Source organism: Podarcis muralis, chromosome 1, assembly GCF_964188315.1.
Source record: "Podarcis muralis chromosome 1, rPodMur119.hap1.1, whole genome shotgun sequence".
In the NCBI taxonomy this organism is placed as follows: domain Eukaryota; kingdom Metazoa; phylum Chordata; class Lepidosauria; order Squamata; family Lacertidae; genus Podarcis; species Podarcis muralis.
Window position 1 is genome coordinate 81,451,850 of NC_135655.1, and position 18,237 is coordinate 81,470,086.

General features: G+C 43.7%; 3 protein-coding genes across 3 annotated transcripts; all 3 read left to right on the plus strand.

Moving 5' to 3' along the window:
- On the plus strand, window positions 1-1,450 carry LOC114584169 (olfactory receptor 10Q1-like). Its single transcript, XM_077928291.1, has one exon. The coding sequence runs from the start codon at window positions 8-10 to the stop codon at window positions 965-967; it is 960 nt and encodes a 319-aa protein (XP_077784417.1). The 5' UTR covers window positions 1-7; the 3' UTR covers window positions 968-1,450.
- A 5,652-nt stretch (window positions 1,451-7,102) lies between these two features.
- Window positions 7,103-8,065, plus strand: LOC144328005 (olfactory receptor 10Q1-like). The gene has a single exon (XM_077930433.1). It carries the CDS (start codon window positions 7,103-7,105, stop codon window positions 8,063-8,065), a length of 963 nt encoding a protein of 320 aa, XP_077786559.1.
- Window positions 8,066-12,376: 4,311 nt separating this feature from the next.
- On the plus strand, window positions 12,377-13,330 carry LOC114584175 (olfactory receptor 10W1-like). The gene has a single exon (XM_028705769.2). It carries the CDS (start codon window positions 12,377-12,379, stop codon window positions 13,328-13,330), a length of 954 nt encoding a protein of 317 aa, XP_028561602.2.
- The last annotated feature ends 4,907 nt before the right edge of the window (window positions 13,331-18,237 follow it).

The window sequence follows — 18,237 nt, forward strand, 5'->3', positions numbered from 1 at the left end:
TGATGCGATGCACTTGGCACTTGCAAACCAGAGCAACCAATCCATTGCCTATGAGTTTATCTTCCGGGCATTCTCCGCCATTCCTGAAATCCAGGCTCTCCTCTTCACGTTCTTCCTTCTGCTCTACCTCACCATCCTCTTTGGCAATGTCTCCATCATCTGGGTGGCCTGCACAGATCATTCCCTACGCGTCCCCATGTATTTCTTCCTGGGCAACCTCTCTTTTCTGGAGATCTGTTACACCACTGTAACAGTGCCTCAACTGCTGTCCAGCATCTTAGATGCCCACAGACCAATCCCATTTGCAAGCTGCGGCATACAGATGTTCTTCTTTGTAGCACTTGGCAGCACAGACTGTTTCCTGCTGGCTGTCATGGCATATGACCGTTACGTTGCCATTTGCCACCCACTTCGCTACAGCCTCATCATGACCTGGGAGGTATGCACATGGCTCGTGGTTGGCTCACTGATCCTTGCACTTGTGTTGTCATTGGAGCTGACAGTGCTGATCTTCACCTTGCCTTTCTGTGGCCACCAACCCGAAATCAACCATTTCCTGTGTGACGTGCCACCTGTGTTGCGCCTGGCATGTGCCGACACCCGTGTGCACCAGACTGTGCTGTACAGTGTTGGTGTCATGGTCCTAACTATTCCCTTCATTCTAATATGCATCTCCTACATCTACATTGTGACTGCCATCTTGCGGATCCACTCAACAACTGGGCGGCAACAGGCCTTCTCCACCTGCTCCTCCCACTTGACAGTGGTGATCATACAGTATGGGTGCTGCAGCCTTGTCTACCTGCGTCCCAAGACAGATTCGTCAGAAGATGACGATCGCCATCTTGCTCTCATATACACTTTTGTCACTCCACTGCTAAACCCCCTCATCTACAGCCTGAGGAACAAGGATGTCAAACAGGCTCTAAAGAAGGCCATGGCGGGAACTAATGACTCTCAGGTCTGATTCCTATTCATATGGGAAATCCAGTTCCAAACATTCCATAGAACCATCTACCATGTCTAAGAAACAGGAGGCAGAATGTGGTTATGCAACGAAGGGAAAACGAGCGAGGTCCAAACTAAAGAATGGCAACTTAAGCTGATGGAATATGCGCAGCTTGTGGACTTAACCTATAGAATAAGAGAACAAGAAGAACATACGTTCAGAGTGTACACTTGAAAACATTGGCAGCATTGAGATAAATTCAACAGTGTAAATAAGTTTTGATGTGTGTATTAATGGAATACTGAATGGTTTAATTTGTATAAAATATACAGGGATTTATGATATGCAAAATGAACAATGGAAAGAGAAGGGATGTTTAAATGAGTATTCTAAATTGCAAAACAGAAAATTTAATTACATATATATATATAATGACTGCTCCCAGCTGTTCTTACACAATAAATAAGATGAGCAAATTCCATGCAAAGGGTCATTTGGAAAGGAATTGAAATTAAAATTGCCAGGATCATAATGCCATTACAGTGGTACCTCTGGTTGCGAATGGGATCCATTCTGGAGGCCTGTGCACAACCTGACAAGAACGCAACCCGCGTCTGGGCACACACGGGTCGCTATTCGCCACTTCTGCACATGCGTGTGATGTCATTTTGTGAGCATGTGCGAGCGGTGAAACCGAAAAGTAACCCTTTCCAGTACTTCCGGGTCGCCACGGGACACAACCTGAAAACACGCAACCAGAAGCAAACGTAACATGAGGTACGACTGTATACAGCATTGAGAATGCTCTTTACAGTTTGGTCACTTCACCTCAAATAATATTGTAGGTTGGAAAATGTTCTGAAACGGGTGACCAAAATGATAATGGAGGTGGAATAACTTCCCTATGAGGAAAGGTCACAGCATTTGCAGCCTTTCATTTCAGAGTGAGACCTTGTCAGCAAAGAACACTCGTGCTCCGAAATCTTCACCGGTTGCCATTTTGCTCCCGGGCCAAGTTCAAGGTGTTACTATTCGTATATAAAGCCCTGAAGAACTTGGGACCAGTTTACCTGCAAGATTGCCTTACCCCATATATGCCCACTCAACCTCTCCAATCTGCAGAACTGGCACTGTTACAGGTGCTGCGTGGTATTTGTTCCACATTGGTAAGAAATCAATCTTTCAGCGTGGCATCACCCACATGCTGAAGTCCCTGCCTATTGACATTAGACTGGCACCATCACTGTACAGTGGTACCTCTGGTTAAGAACGTAATTTGTTCCGGAGATCTGTTCTTAACCTGAAACTGTTCTTAACCTGAGGTACCAGTTTAGCTAATGGGGCCTCCCACTGCTGTTGCACCGCTGCCATGCGATTTCTGTTCTCATCCTGAAGCAAAGTTCTTAACCCAAGGTACTATTTCTGGGTTAGCAGAGTCTGTAACCTGAAGCGTCTGTAACCCGAGGTACCACTGTACTCTTTTCAGCACCTGCTAAAAACATTTTGGTTTAGATAAGCCTACTCAGATATGTAGGAAGTTGATGTATCTTTTAATGTTTTTAGTTTATCACTGATTTAATCTTTTGAATGTTTTAAAGTTTTCCCTTATGTTTTTATCAACAATCTTATTCTTTTATTCTTTTTGAGCTTTGAGATTTTCTATGCTATGTATACATTTTATGAAATAAAAAAAAAGAAGAGAAATAACTGTTCAATTAATTATGGACTACCTTGTCTGAGATCTGTCCACAGTTTGCGACAATTACCTATTACCTCCATTGTGGGAAAGTTGGGACAGAAAGGTTGTAATGAGCTTATCATAAGTTATTGGCCTTCGGGAGTTTATTTGTTTGTTTAAAATACTTCCAACTGTAGGATTCTGAAGTGGAGGCTGATGTTCTCCTAAAACAATGAACAAAAAATATCAGGCAACCCTACTGGGGATAATTCACTTCTTTCAGAGAAAAATAAATAGTACCCTAATTGACTTGAGAATTAGATAATGGCAGGACATGGAAGAGGGTGCTGCTTTGATTCCACTGTAATTTCAGTGAAGGGAGAAGGTTTAAACACCTCTTCCCACCCTAGCACACAAATCAGATTCATGCTAAGTACCATTGCTATTCTGGATTTAAAAATGGACAAAGCTGAGTGGGGCAAGAATAATACTGTCCCTCCAGCACACTAATATTTAATGGGACTGCACTTAACTCATTCCTGTTTGGTACCAAAATCCCAAGAAAGGACGTTGCAAGCAGGTGCACCGCATCCGACTTTTGACTGTGGTTGTGTGAGTCTGAGGAAACCTAACCAGGTAAGAAGAGATTATGTTACAGGTATAGTCAGTAACAGACAGGTTCTTTCCATGTTGGTGTCAAAGTCAGATTCATGGCTGAGCAAGGGTTTGAACCCAGTTTTGAGCCCACCATCCCATCTGGTTCTCACTACAGGAGAGATGGACTATGCAGCCCCCAAAGCTCTGAGGATTGGGAAATAGAAAGCTGCAGTTGAGAGATGAGGAACCTCCCTCTTGTTCAGAACTGTGTTAGTACGTCATGGGGGGGGGGGGGAGACAAAGAAGTTTTTGGCACCTTAAAGGATAATAAATTTATCATAAGTTTCATGAACTCAGGATAACATGGGATGTCTCTGATGAAGTGGTCTGTACTCCATGGAAGCTTAGTCATGATACCTTTGTTACTCTTCAGAGTACCACAAGACTGCTTTTGTCATTTTTTAAAAGCACAATAGCACTTGTCCATTTCACAGTGGAGAAAGGGTCCATTCCACAAACACTGGCTCTCCCTTACATTGGTTCATTCATTTTTCCAAGGCTTTGGAAACAACGTTCTCTTCCTGCAATGTTGTGGAGCTACACATCTGGCTAGTTTATTAAAGGGAAAAGATGAAGATGAGCAGTAGCCTGGCAACTCACCTTCTGAACATTCGCACCAAGTTTATATCCCCAACAGCATTATGGATGAAGACCTGAAGCTAGAGATAGACAGTGGGAGAAGGGCCATAGCTCAGTGGTAGAACATCTGCTTTGCATGCAGAAGGTCTCCGGTTCAAACCCTCACATCTCCAGCATGTGGTGGAGGAAGAAGGGACAATATCAGGCAGAGTCCTATGTTCCTACACTTGGGTTTGTTTGTTTTTTAGTGCTTTGCATGAGGTACACATCTCATGACTGAAATATGAAGGGCAGACCAGCAGAGATGGATAATCTTTCCAAAACAGCAATGTGAGGGAATTTCCTTAAGAACATAAGAAGACCCTTACTGGATGAGACCAAAGGCATCATCCAACATCTTCTTTCCCACAGTGGTCAACCAAACACCTATGGGAAGCCCAGAAGTACCTCCTGCCATTGTGCCCCCAGTGGCTGGCATTGGGAGACCCACTCCTCTGATCCTGAAGACAGCATATCTAGCCACCATCACAAGCAGCAGGCACTGATCACCTTGACCTCCACGAATTTGTCGAATCCTTTTTTAGTTGGTGACCTTACCGTTAGCACACCTAACGGTAGTGATTCCCCTTGTTTGAAAAAAGCTATATGAAGTCCTTCCCCCACCCCAACCCATCCTGAATCTCTTGCTTTTTTGCTTCACTGGATGACCTGGGCAGCCACAATGAAGATGGAGGGAATAAATAAGACTTCTCTCTGGGCTCATTCACACTTCTGTTTGTCCTGTGAATTCTGAGCGTGGGTTGGGGAGGTTTTTATTTCATCCCACTGCTTTCCCTGGGTGGGAAAACCCACAGTTTACTGCTGAATCAAAACGAATGGCAATTGAGTTTTCTGCAGATAGATGTTTGTTCTGATTCAGCAATAAACAGTGGCTTTTCTCAGGGAAAGTGACAGGATGGGGAAAAAACAACAACCTCTCAGACCTGTGCCAAGAATTCACAGGAAAAATGGACATCACAGAATAAAGGTAAGAGTGAATGAGCCTTAAGTCCACTCTCTCCAGACCAATCACAATAATAATAATAATAATAATAATAATAATAATAATAATAATAATAATAAAATTTATTATTTATACCCCGCCCATCTGGCTGGGCCTCCCCAGCCACTCTGGGCGGCTTCCATAAAAACCAAAAAAACCAAAATTGTATCACACTCGTCGTCCCCCCACCAAAATTGTATCACAATTGTATCACACTCGCCCCCCCACCAAACCCCCCCACATTTTTTGCAAATTACTTTTTTTTTAGCCCAGATACCGCAGTAGTAGCAGGGTGCCTATATAAAATGAACAGCTCATGCTCCTGGGGAAATCGTCTGACTATGAGAAAACACCGAGCAAAACTATTCACTTGTGAGACTAAGGGGAGATTGCTGGCTGCCCTGATTTCTCCCTGTGGTTCTCACTTGTGGGCTTGCGTAGTGGGACCAGTGCAATGGGTTGCTGCCAGGACTGGGTAAGGCTGCTCATTCATGAAAAAGGAAGGCTGGCCACTTCAGTAATGCCACCAGGAGATGGGGGTCCTGGTCGATACTGGGTGTGTTGAGATGTCTATTGACCTGAGTTTGGTTGGCAGTGGGTGGGACCTGTGCACAAATTAGTTATCAAGATAGGAAGAAGATGAAAGGAAATGCAACATGAACACAGGTCTTGATGTAACTCTACTACATTATCGACTATATTATTACATTCAGCTTGAGGGTCTCAATTCCTGCTTATAAAACAAAGTAGGGTTTGCAGGTGATTACTACACCGCTAACAACAGCAATTCAGTGTATTATACAAAAATGGAAAAATAAAAATCCTCCTGCCATAACCGACTGGTTAGGGCAAACCTGGCAAACTATCTTAATGATTAAACTTACATAAAAGGGAAATACAACTCCTCCTAGTGGTGCAGCAATAAAACTGTCAGGATATTTGCTAAGCTAAGCAGGGTCCAGTATGGTTTCAAATTGAGAACACTTTAATTTACCGTATACTATGGAAATTTAATTCAGTGTGTGGCCCATGGGTTCTGTGTTGCAGCCCTCTTGGCCTGAGAGGTTGGACAGCCCTGAGGTAAATGATGATATTTTCCCTCTTAATTTATTCACAGTACTATAGAGGGTTTTTTTTTTTGCTATTTTGTCTCTCTCCCCAATCACATGTCATGTTCTTTCTTTCTTCCTTTCTATGCCATTTGCTTTCTTTTTCTTCTTCACAAGGAAGAATGCTTAATGCATAATGGTTTTGGCTACAAATTGTAAAAAATATAATATGAATAAAATTATTTAACATAAAATAAGGCAGGGATAAGGAACCTGTGGCTTTCCATGGGTTGTTGTACCCCAGTTTCCATCAACCCCAGCCAGCATGGCCAACAATCAGGGATGATGGGAGTTGTAGTCCAGGAATATCTGGAGAACTACAAGTTCTGTATTCCTGAAATAAGTGGTGATTATAATGACTTAAGCATTAAGTATGCTGTGAGGGGGAAACACAGATTAATCACATGACGTTTAAAATAATACTAATAATTACAAAGCATCTATTTCATATTCATGCAGTGGCACTTCTATATTGTTGTTGTTGTTACTTTTATTATTACCTGCCTTTTCCCTAGAACTCAAGGTGTACATATAAAGTATAATAGTTAAAAAGAAATTCAACTATAATCCTATAAAAACAGTATAAGAACAAATTGTTAAAACACAGATAGTAAAAACAACAACAGCACCACACTATTAAAAGCCCTTTCCTTAAAAACAATCATTTCCCCCAAAACGTGTTGGAATTGAATATTCTTCACCTGCAGATGGAAGGAGAACAAGGAGGGAGCCCGTTTAACTTCTCTAGGAAGGGAGTTCCAAAGTCTGGGAGCTGCCAGCAAAAAAGGTCTTCTCTCTTCTCCTCACCAAGCATGTCTGTGAGAATGACGGGACTGGAAGAAGGCCTCTTCCAAAGATCTTAGAGCCCGGGCAGGTTCATATGGGAGGATATTGTCCTTCAGACACCCTACATTTGTGATGATTGCCACATTTACAATACAGTGTAACATAGATGTATGGAGAAAGAAGTGAAACATCTGAGGTTGATAATCATGCCAAGAATTTGAGTACCACACATTCCAGTGAAATAACTGAGAACAGCATATTGATGTTTAACCCACTGTTTCTTTTGTACAGTGACTGATGAGATGTCCTTGGCACTTGCAAAACAGAGAAACCAATCCATTGCCTATGAGTTTATCTTCCGGGCATTCTCCACCGTTCCTGAGATCCAGGGTCTTCTCTTCACGTTCTTCCTTCTGCTCTACCTCATCATCCTCTTCGGCAATGTCTCCATCATCTGGGTGACCTGCACAGATCATTCCCTACGCGTCCCCATGTATTTCTTCCTGGGCAACCTCTCTTTTCTGGAGATCTGTTACACCACTGTAACAGTGCCTCAACTGCTGTCCAGCATCTTAGATGCCCACAGACCAATTCCAGTTGCAAGCTGTGGCATACAGATGTTCTTCTTTCTGGCACTAGGGGGCATGGACTGTTTCATGCTGGCCGTCATGGCATATGACCGTTACGTTGCCATTTGCCACCCACTTCGCTACAGCCTCATCATGACCTGGCAGGTATGCACATGGCTCGTGGTTGGCTCACTAATGCTTGGTATTGTGGTTTCATTGGAGCTGACAGTGCTGATCTTCACCTTGCCTTTCTGTGGCCACCAGCCCGAAATCAACCATTTCCTGTGTGACGTGCCACCTGTGTTGCGCCTGGCATGTGCCGACACACGTGTGCACCAGACTGTGCTGTACAGTGTTGCTGTCACAGTCCTGACTATTCCCTTTATTATAATATGCATCTCCTACATCTACATTGTGACTGCCATCTTGCGGATCCGCTCAACAACTGGGCGGCAACAGGCCTTCTCCACCTGCTCCTCCCACTTGACAGTGGTGATCATACAGTATGGGTGCTGCAGCCTTGTCTACCTGCGTCCCAAGACAGATTCGTCAGAGGATGACGACCGCCATCTTGCTCTCATATACACTTTTGTCACTCCACTGCTAAACCCCCTCATCTACAGCCTGAGGAACAAGGATGTCAAGCAGGCTCTAAAGAAGGTGATTAGGACCAGAGCTGGAACTAGGGTGGGGTAAGCAGGGTCCTTGCCATGGGTGCCTGATTCAAGAGAGGAGCCACACTGAGAACAAATGTTTTTAGAACTGGGACTTTACCAGAGGCCAGTGGGATTGCTATTATTGACATGTGGGCATGTTTGTAGACCTAATGTTATCCCTGATCCTCAGGTCATAGCTTTGACCAGCACACACAATATTTGGCGGTGTACAGCAAGATTTACAGGATAAATATAATGCAATTAATCACAAAATTGAATAATGATAAAAATGGCTGGTTCGTCTTAAAAGTTTAAACCACAGAACAGGCCTGTTGACAGCATTCCCACGGAGATTCAGCAGGTGTCTCTCCTACCTGCACTTTACAGAAATGAAGACTTTTTTGTTTAGGCAAGCTTTCCTAGATGGAAGTCTCTGCCACAGGTGACCATTTTGCATAGTGTTTGAAATTATTTTCTGTTACTCTTGTGTTGTTTCATCACTGTGTTTTAGTTGGTCCGTTCTATTTTTACATAGCCTTGAGGGAAAGTGATCAATAAATAGAAACAACAGGCACCACAATAATAATAAAAACAACTGCTCAATTAGTTCTTGACTACCTTGGATGGAAACTTCTTTTCTACTGCTCTGGAAGGTAGAACTTGAACCAATGCATTCAAGTTACAAGAAAGGAGATTCTGACTACCAGGAAGAACTTTCTGATGTATGAGCTGCTCAATAGTGGAACGGTCTCCCTCAGGAGGTTGTGGACTCCAGGGGTGTAGTTGGGGCCCGTGGCACTCCCATGACAGGCTCCCTCAGTTGCCAAGCCATGCCCAGGCTGCGCATTCAGGGCTAGGGCAGCAGCAGGGGTGCCTCTTTCTCCTCATGGCCGGCAAAGGGATGTCCACACACCCGCCACCCTTGGGCAGTTGACAGAGAGGGATGCGGTGGGTGCCACCACCACCACCCACCAAGGAGAGGCAAGAGGCTCTCGCGGCCTCCTCCTTTGCAAATGGGGTGCCCCTTCGAGCCCCCTTCTCCCTCCCCTCGTCTCCCTTGTCTCTGGCTCAGGCTGCTGAGGTTTGGTCTGTGGTGAGGACTTGGGGCTGGCATGGCCATCCTCCACTCCCCACCCCATCCCGGTGCATGCATACATGCTCCAGGCGCAGAGGACCCACACCACGCCACGTGGACTCTCCTTCATTGGAGGTTCTAAGGCAGAGATTGAATAGCCATCTGTCACTGATGCTTTAGCTGGGGGTCAGACTAAAGGACTGTCAGGAGCTCGTCCTACTCTCGAGTAGGACCCTGGCAGAGACACATGTCTGACTGGCATGTTCCCTCCCTCCTGGTTGATCGTTCGGGAGCTTCAAAAGCTTTCTTCTGCCCGAACATCACAGCGACCGATGCCAACAGACATTGGCACACTTAGGGATCCGTAGAGTCTTCGCAGTTTGAGTAACAGACCTCAGCAACTCAGCATTTTGGCTAATCTACTTTATTTACATATAAATACACACAGAGCACTGCAACATGGCTCCTTCTCTCTCTAGCATCAGACAGCAAAAGAGAATGAACAAAGGACAATAGTCCCACTTCACGGAACAGTAACACAAACAATCTGTCCCCATCACTTCCCACTCTGTGCAGTCAAAACATACACCGTCATGTGAAAGACAACAATCCCATGACTGCAGTCATGGAGCAGGAATTCTAACATCGGCCCCTGGAGTCCCTTCCAGCTCTACAATTCTACAATTCTATTTAATTTGCATGGTATTTAATTAATGTCATATCAAGAAGACTGATATCTCAAATCTGCAATTTATTCTCTTTGTCATTCCATATTGGTTCACAGGTGAGTAATAATGCTTAGGAGATGTATTATCCTTCCCAATTCAAACAGTAGGCACATCACTTTTTACATGAAATTGCAAGCAACATAAGGCACTCATATAAACGGAAGTCATAACTTAAAACAAAAACCAAAAACAAATCTGATGGCTTAGTTGGTAACCTACACAACCATTTTAGAGCGGTTCCCTACACGGAGAAGGAAACCATTTGGGTATTTCATGGAGGTAGGTTAGCTGGATCCCATGTGTCACAAGGCAAATATATTAAACTTGATCACTTTGGGGATATCATGGAGGATGCAGTAGGAAAACTTCTTCATCCATAGATCTACAAAGATTTACAGGCAGGAGGACATATCTGCGCATTGGAAAATCTCCTAGCCTCTCTCTTGAAAGAAAGCACATCACAAGAAGCTTCTCATTTTAGCAGTGAAAAGAAGGAGCCAGTACACCAGCACTGTCCTTCCCAGTTCTGCGTCCTGTGGTGGTGAGTTGTGAACTTGGCAGTAATTCAGTGTGATCCTGCTGCCAAATGCACACTGCTAAAGATGAATCATAACCTGCACAGGAAAGTGGGAAAAGAGTTCAGGGGGTGGAATTGACTGTTTCACAAGAACCATGGACTGGCTTCTATGGATGTTCACATGCAAACGTTATGGCATGGATTCTGTTTCCCTAAAGCCGTGTCCTTCAGCCTTTGCTCCCCATTTGTTGTTGGATTAAAGCTCTCATCATCCCTGACCACCGTTGGCTAAGCTTCCTGCAGATAGTAAGACTTAGTACCTGGGACTGAAGAAACCCATAGATATAAACTCTTATGCTCTTTGTGCTGAGGGTTCTCAGAATTCTATACTGTTAAAGTGGTGTAAGAGTCTTTTAAATGTCTGGTGTGGATGTGACCTGATGCCATCCATGTGTATTCTTTGAACTGAAGGGCAAGGTATAAATTGAAATCCTTCTGCTACTCATCACCTTTCCATTGCAACACTTCCTACAGAGTAGGAGCTCACATGTGATCCCCAGGCAAGTGAGGGAAAGGAGCCAGAATCTGTGGGTATGAAGAAGAGTTGAGCAGCCCCTTCCCCGCTCCTCCACCCCACAAACAGGGCACTGCTGCCGAATATCTGTTTCCACCCTCAGCTCAATAACAGTAATCTAGAAGCAATAGGATTTTTAAAAGAATTTTTAATGATTTAAACAAGAACACGTATTCCAATAACACACAAGGATAAAGAAATAAAGAAAAACAATACAGTTGAATTAAAATGTAACTCACACACACAAAGTATAAATTTAGGACATTTTATTCACATTCCTTGGAAAAAATAATCTAATTGGTGTTGAGAGAGTAGTATTTTTAAACTATATATATATAATGGTATTGTCATCTAAGTCTTGTGATATTCTCACTCAAAGCTGAAATGTTATTAAGAATTCCAAATAGCAGCATATTTCAAAGGAGGCATGTGAACATAGTTGAAAAGGGATCTTGTTTTGTTTGTCCTCCTAGTATATCTTAAATTTTTTTGAGTTAGTTTTTCAGCTTTCACTATGAACCAGATTTGACTATGCTACAACTCCTTATTGAATCCTTCTACATATCTCTTTTTTTCTTGCAATAACCATATTGTCAGCTTATAAGTACAAAATCAATTCTTCATCCAAACCATCGTCACTTGGCCCATCCCATACCACCAGTAATGCTAATGAAGGGATTGGTATCAAATCTTGTTTTGTTATAAAATTGATTTCTAGGAACACCATTTGCCTCTGGGCAAGACTGCCACCATAAGAGAAAATGCTTTCCTTTGTGTGTGTGTGTGGGGGGGGGGGGGGTTCTTCAATGCTAACATTTCAGGGACAGATTGGGGTTAATGTGTGATAAAATTACCAGTGACTAAATATTACTTTATTCTTGAATCTTCGCTGAGATTGATTTCATATGCACCTTGTTCCATGGTATTTCCCATTAAATTGGCTCAATAGCATAACACAAATCCTATTCCCAACATTTTTGTAATCCTGTTACGTATCTAACTTTGTCAATATTCTTTGGGTAAATTTGGGTGATCTGTCAAAAAATGAAACACATTTTTTAGAAATAATTTATATTTAATTTATTTCCTCTTACTCAAATTCTGGATTATAAATATTTAGCAATGAACTGCAGTTTATCTCTAAACTTTGAGGGCTAGAAACTGAAGCATAAAACTGGGGCTCCCATTAAGCTCTGATAATCAAAGGACTTGTAATCAAAACACAAAGCTGACCATTACAGTTTATTAATGAAATCATTTTTGCCTGGTATGAGCACCTGAGTCCTGGCCTTGATGTTCTCATTAGTCAGTGGACTTGATGTTCTTCCAGGTAGTATGTTTCCTTTCCTGTTGGAGCCTATTTTTCAATATCAGATACATCCAGGCTCTCTAATTAGCACTGATGCTATCTTGTTTTTCATCCTCATTACTCTGTAGAACGGGAGCTAGTCGGTTGGATGCTCCAGGGGAACTGCACTGCAGTGCTGGACTTCATGCTGTTGGCTTTCCCCACCCAGCCAGAGTGTCAGATCTTACTTTTCCTGGGCATCAGTGTGATCTATGCTGCCATAATCACAGGTAACGTCCTCATTATGGTAGCTATCTGGGGCAACCCTCACCTACACACTCCCATGTACTTCTTCCTGGGGAATCTCTCTGTGGTTGAGCTTTGCTACACAGCAGCTGTAGTCCCACAGATGCTGCTGACCAGCTTGCAGGAGAGGAAGTCCATCACTTTTAGAAGTTGCTGTGCTCAGATGTTCTTCTTCATTGGACTGGGCAGTGCCGACTGCTTCTTACTGGCCATCATGGCATATGACCGCTATGTAGCCATTTGCAAACCCTTGTACTATACCCTCATCATGACGCAGCAGCTGTGCATTCAGCTAGTGGCTGCCTCCCTGCTGATTGGTTTCTTGATTTCATTCATTCTGGTGTGGCTGGTCTTCCACCTCCCCTTCTGTGGCGAGCATGGAATTGAACACTTCTTCTGCGATGTGCCACCTGTATCAAAGCTCACCAGTAACAAGACCAAGCTCGATGAGGCTGGGGTGTTCCTCAGTGGGATAACGGCCATCGCTGTACCCTTCATATTGATCTGCGCCTCTTACCTTTTCATCGCTGTTACAGTGCTGCGGATCCATTCTGCAGACAGTCGCCGAAAAACCATCTCCACTTGCTCCTCCCACTTAGCTGTGGTGGCCCTGCAGTACGGTTGCTGCAGCTTCATGTACCTGCGCCCAAGCTCCAGCTTTTCTCCAAAGCAGGACCAGATGCTATCAATGGTGTACACTCTGGGTACACCGCTACTTAACCCCATCATATACAGCCTGAGGAACAGAGAGATGAAAGTAGCCCTGAGGAAAGTCATCAGACACCGAATCTTCCAAAGGGAATCTGAATGCCACTAAACTTCATGCATTGCGGGCTGGTGGTCACAAGTTTGCTTGACCTCTTTTTATGGAGAAATCACTTCTAGGCCCCAGAGGAGGACCAACATGTGTTATCTCAGCCAGCCTAAGCAGCTTCTGGGTAACTTAGAGCAATATTTTGATGGGTGCTTCCAGACAGAGGCTTAATGATGCAAATGGACCATTCAGATATTGGCAATTGTCTGTTGTTGTTGTTTTAACTTATCAGATTTCCCCCCAAAAAAGAGTAAATCTGAATTAAAGGGCACTTTGGTGCTGATAATGTCATGTGATCTCTACAAAATACTTTACATGCATGAGCTGTACCCAACCCACAGTTAACACCCATCTGTGTGCTCTCAAGGTAGAACTATACTAAGATGAATTTTGCATGCTGGACTAAAAAGGTCTTCAGTCAGCTCTAGCAGAACTCAACTTGAATTCAATTAGAAACAAAGAGGCTTTTCTTCTGTGAACACAATTTCTGGGAACAGGGTTATCCGTGTGGGTTGCCCCAAGGCAGTAACTGAAAGAGTGTTGAAACCCCACGACACTGCTGTATCCCAATAATAATAATAATAATAATAATAAAAATTTGTACCCCACCCATCTGGCTGGGTTTCCCCAGCCACTCTGGACAGCTTTCAACGGAACATTAAAAACAGAATAAAACTTCAACATTAAAAACTTCCCTAAACAGGGCTGCCTTCAGCTGTCTTCTAAAAGTCAGATAGACAGGAGGGCGTTCCACAGGGCGGGCGCCACCACCGGGAAGGCCCTCTGCCTGGTTCTAAGAAACCAGGTCGGAAGGGGCGACTCATCTTCATACAGTATCCCCCTCCTAGCCAGAGGGCAAAGCACTCCTGTGTGTGAAAAGAACAATAGACTGCAGCTGAAACAAAGAGCTTGGTTGGGGGCTCTGTAAGTGTATAAAGATCTGAGGCCATTGGCTGTCTTTCTTGGAGATCTGCGAGGTTCAGTTCTCTGTCAGAGTGTTTAATCTGTCTGGCTCCACCTGTGCTCAACATGTATATTTGTAACTAAACACAAATATTACAAAATGTCAAATAAGCTTTCAGCGGCCTCTTTCCCAAGTAAACCAAACCCAGATAAAATCTGAACCTTTAGTACTACTCATTGTTCAGGGAAATGAAGTGAACATAACGATCTATCAGTCAGTAGGGCAAAAATACTCTTAATCTCAGAGTCGTGGATTTGACCCCCATGTTGGGTGAAAGATTCCTACATTTCATGGGGTTTAGCTAGATTATTCTTGTGGTCCCTTCCAACTCTATGGTTCTATGAAAGACACAAAGTTCCCCATTCTGCATTTTCCTCATAAGGCAAGCACATCATTTTTGTTGGTTCAAGAGGGGAAAAAGTAGTATTAAAAAATGAGAATTCCTGGATTCTAGGATCCAAGTTTGGGGCATGACTAATTGGCACCTCTGTGTCACTTATAGTGTCTTGTTTGCCCCTTAGGCAAAGCTCTCTCACTAGGCTACTCTCAGCTGAAAATAAAATTGTGTATTTGTGAGTCCTACGGAGCCCATGGGATAGGGTAGGAAAGAAATAGTTATGAATTAGAAGTTATTTAAATTGCTCCCATCAGCAATAGCTTTCTATAGTGAAGATGATCTAGGTCGAAGTGATACGTTTAAGTCAAGAAAACAGTATTAAAGAATTCCCAGGAGCAGCTAAGATTAAAAAACAAACCTATTTGTAGTTCTTTGTTATTATCTTCCTTCACTTCCTACTCACTGCAAAAAGTGCTAATTTAGGTGGAAGGGATGTTGATGTGCAAAAGTGGCCTGGGACCACTGGTGAAAAGAAGGATCACATCACGTGCAGATCACCAACAACATGCCGTTTGCCATCCATATTTACACACATCCAAAAACATCTTGAGAGTTCTGGCAAAATGTGTGATTAGTTCCACTATGGAAGTAATACTGAGCTCTGCTGGTGAAGTCAAGCACAGAAGGCAGAGGACAGACTTGCACGTTGTGGAAATAGCAGGCGACCTCTGCAGCAAGGGTAGAAGCAATAGCCTTTTCCAACTGGCGTCATGACATTTCTTGGGAAGAGATTGGCACTGCAGCTCAACCCGTGCTTAGCAGCACTTCCAACATAACACTTCAGAGATAAGCCTCTGAAGACCCATGTCTTACATTGTGTACAAGTCTTACTTAGGAATGGTTATATCTCCATCTGTCTCATTGCAAAGAAAAAGAAAAAAGGAACTCGTATAACCTGTGGTTGGTTTCTGAATTCACCTCTGCAGTGATACCCATGTAGATATTGTTTTTAAGTGACACTTTCATACATAACACATATTTAAAGTAATATAAGAAGCCTCTATGGGTGTACTTGGAAAAAACAGAACATATTTCGCTCAAAAGAAAGCATTCTCTGACCAGGGACTTGGCCTTTCTTCTCCTAGGAAATAAGCACTGGGAGAAAGACAAGATGCAAGAATTACAGAGGATTGGGCCCAAGGGGCACACGTTGAAGTAAGAATAATAAGATGAGATAATAACAGCTATTCTTTTAAATTACAATAATCTCTATGCAAAGGTCTAACTTGTTGAGAAATAGAGGGCTAGAATGGTGCTATAGGGTGCACCATATAACTTCAAAAGAAGTCCTTGAATATTTTCATCTTGAAATTCAGAGCAGGTAACATTAGCACAAGAGGAGGTGATATGTATAATAAAGTGTTCAGGAAACTTAGGGGTGACAAAAATGTAGGTGTTGGTCTAGCAATGGTGCCTTGATGATAAAAGATGTCTTGAATGCAACTGTCTTACCTGTGCCAGGCTAAAATGGTTTACCTGCTAAGCTACTCATGGACACCAACAGTGAAAGTTTCTCTTCAAACTTCCACCTGTTCTGTTTTCATAAATGCCAGCTGCATGCTTATCTCAATCTCAAGCCTTGCTCAAGACAGAGGTGACTTCACCGCCCAGGAGCATAATCTGGTGCTCTCATGAGCTTCTACTACTATTAGATATTTTGCCCCAGCATATGACATTTCGAAGCTACAAACATGAGTCTGACCAAACTGCGGGAGGCAGTGGAACACAGGAGTGCCTGGCGTGCTCTGGTCCATGGGGTCATGAAGAGTTGGACACGACTAAACGACTAAACAACAACAACAACATGACATTTCGCACACATCCTTTCCTATGTCAGTGTGCTATTTTATTTATTTTATTGTATAGTTAACTTTTGTTTTCGTTTTCCTAAATAAAATTTACTTTCGGCTTTTCCCTTCATTATTACTGAATCTCACGGCAACCTTTCTACCTTCTATGTACACATCTAGGGATGGGGGACAAGTTCAATTCAGTTAACATTTAAAGGTGAACCTATGTCATCTGCTTGCTCCAAAAACCATACAAGAACCAAAACATCCTTCAAAATTCAAATTTCTCTGAATTCTGCAGTGCAGTTCCCCAGCCAAATAATGTGTCCCAAAATGCACAGACTAGGATAAAATGTCCACAAAACAGGCATATTTTGTTGAAAATAACATACAAGAATGCATTATTTTAGGGGGAAATGCTTTGCAAAAATGTGCCTGTTCAGCCAAATTTAATACAAACATGTGCATATTAGAAGAAGGTTGTGCCAAGATGCTGTTGAATTTTCATGAGGACTTTACAAAGACTTATAGGAATAGGGTGGTCAACTGAACTGCATGGTTGCATCCAGTGCCACTTCAATCAAGTTTGAATTGAGAAAACCAGCTGTGAAGGATATATGGTATTCCTCTCACTAATATAATGCGCACCAAGGGAAAGCTGGGCCTGGCATGAATACAGGCACACCACTACTACATGCATTCCACTCACGCGCCACTGCATTTATGTGAGCTGCTGCGAAGTAAATAAATTGGCCTTCCCTCAGGATTGCTGCCCAAGCAAGGGATGGCAGCCTTTGATTGACCAGTGACACAGGCCAGGAGGTGCCTTCTCCCTGCCTCCACCACACGTTTGCGCCCCCATCCTGGCACCAGTTCTGCTGGCTGCCCTTCTTGGCCCTCACCCTCTGGGGCCAGCCACCACCACTATGTGCACTGGCTGCCCTCAGGTAGGCAGGCTCAGGACAGGACAGTCAGCGTCCCCAAGCAATTTCCAGGGTTGGTGTCAGGCTTCAGGGAATTGGCTTCCTCCCCTGTGGCAGTAGATAGGCAGAACAAAGGAAAATGAGTCTTCTTACCAGTTAGAAACTTTAATAATCCCAGCGAGAGAACAAAGAACACATCTCCTAGACATGGTGGTGCTCCCAATCAAGGATCCCATCCCCTTAAAGTAAAGGTAAAGGGACCCCTGACCATTAGGTCCAGTCATGACCGACTCGGGGGTTGTGCGCTCATCTCGCTCTATAGGCTGAGAGAGCTGGCGTTTGTCCGCAGACAGCGTCTGGGTCATGTGGCCAGCATGACTAAGCCGCTTCTGGCGAACCAGAGCAGCACACGGAAACGCCATTTACCTTCCCGCCGCAGCGGTACCTATTTATCTACTTGTACTTTGACGTGTTTTCGAACTGCTAGGTGGGCAGGAGCAGGGACTGAGCAACGGGAGCTCACCCCATCGCGGGGATTCGAACTGCCAACCTTCTGATCGGCAAGTCCTAGGCTCTTTGTTTTAACCCACAGCGCCACCCGCGTCCCATCCCCTTACGTCCCTATTAATCTACGTCATTTCTATGTCTTGCAATCGGAGCTTGTACCCTCTGTGCTTTGTGTGCTTTCTGTTCTGCCACTTTCTGAGCTCTTCTTGACCTTGGGGGAGAGCGGAGGAATGCTTCCCAGAGACAGTGAATCTGTTAAGCCTCTCTCTTCCAGTGTTTCTTCTCCGAGCTGTTCCCCATCCAGTATTTCCCAGCTTCTGCCTTCTGAA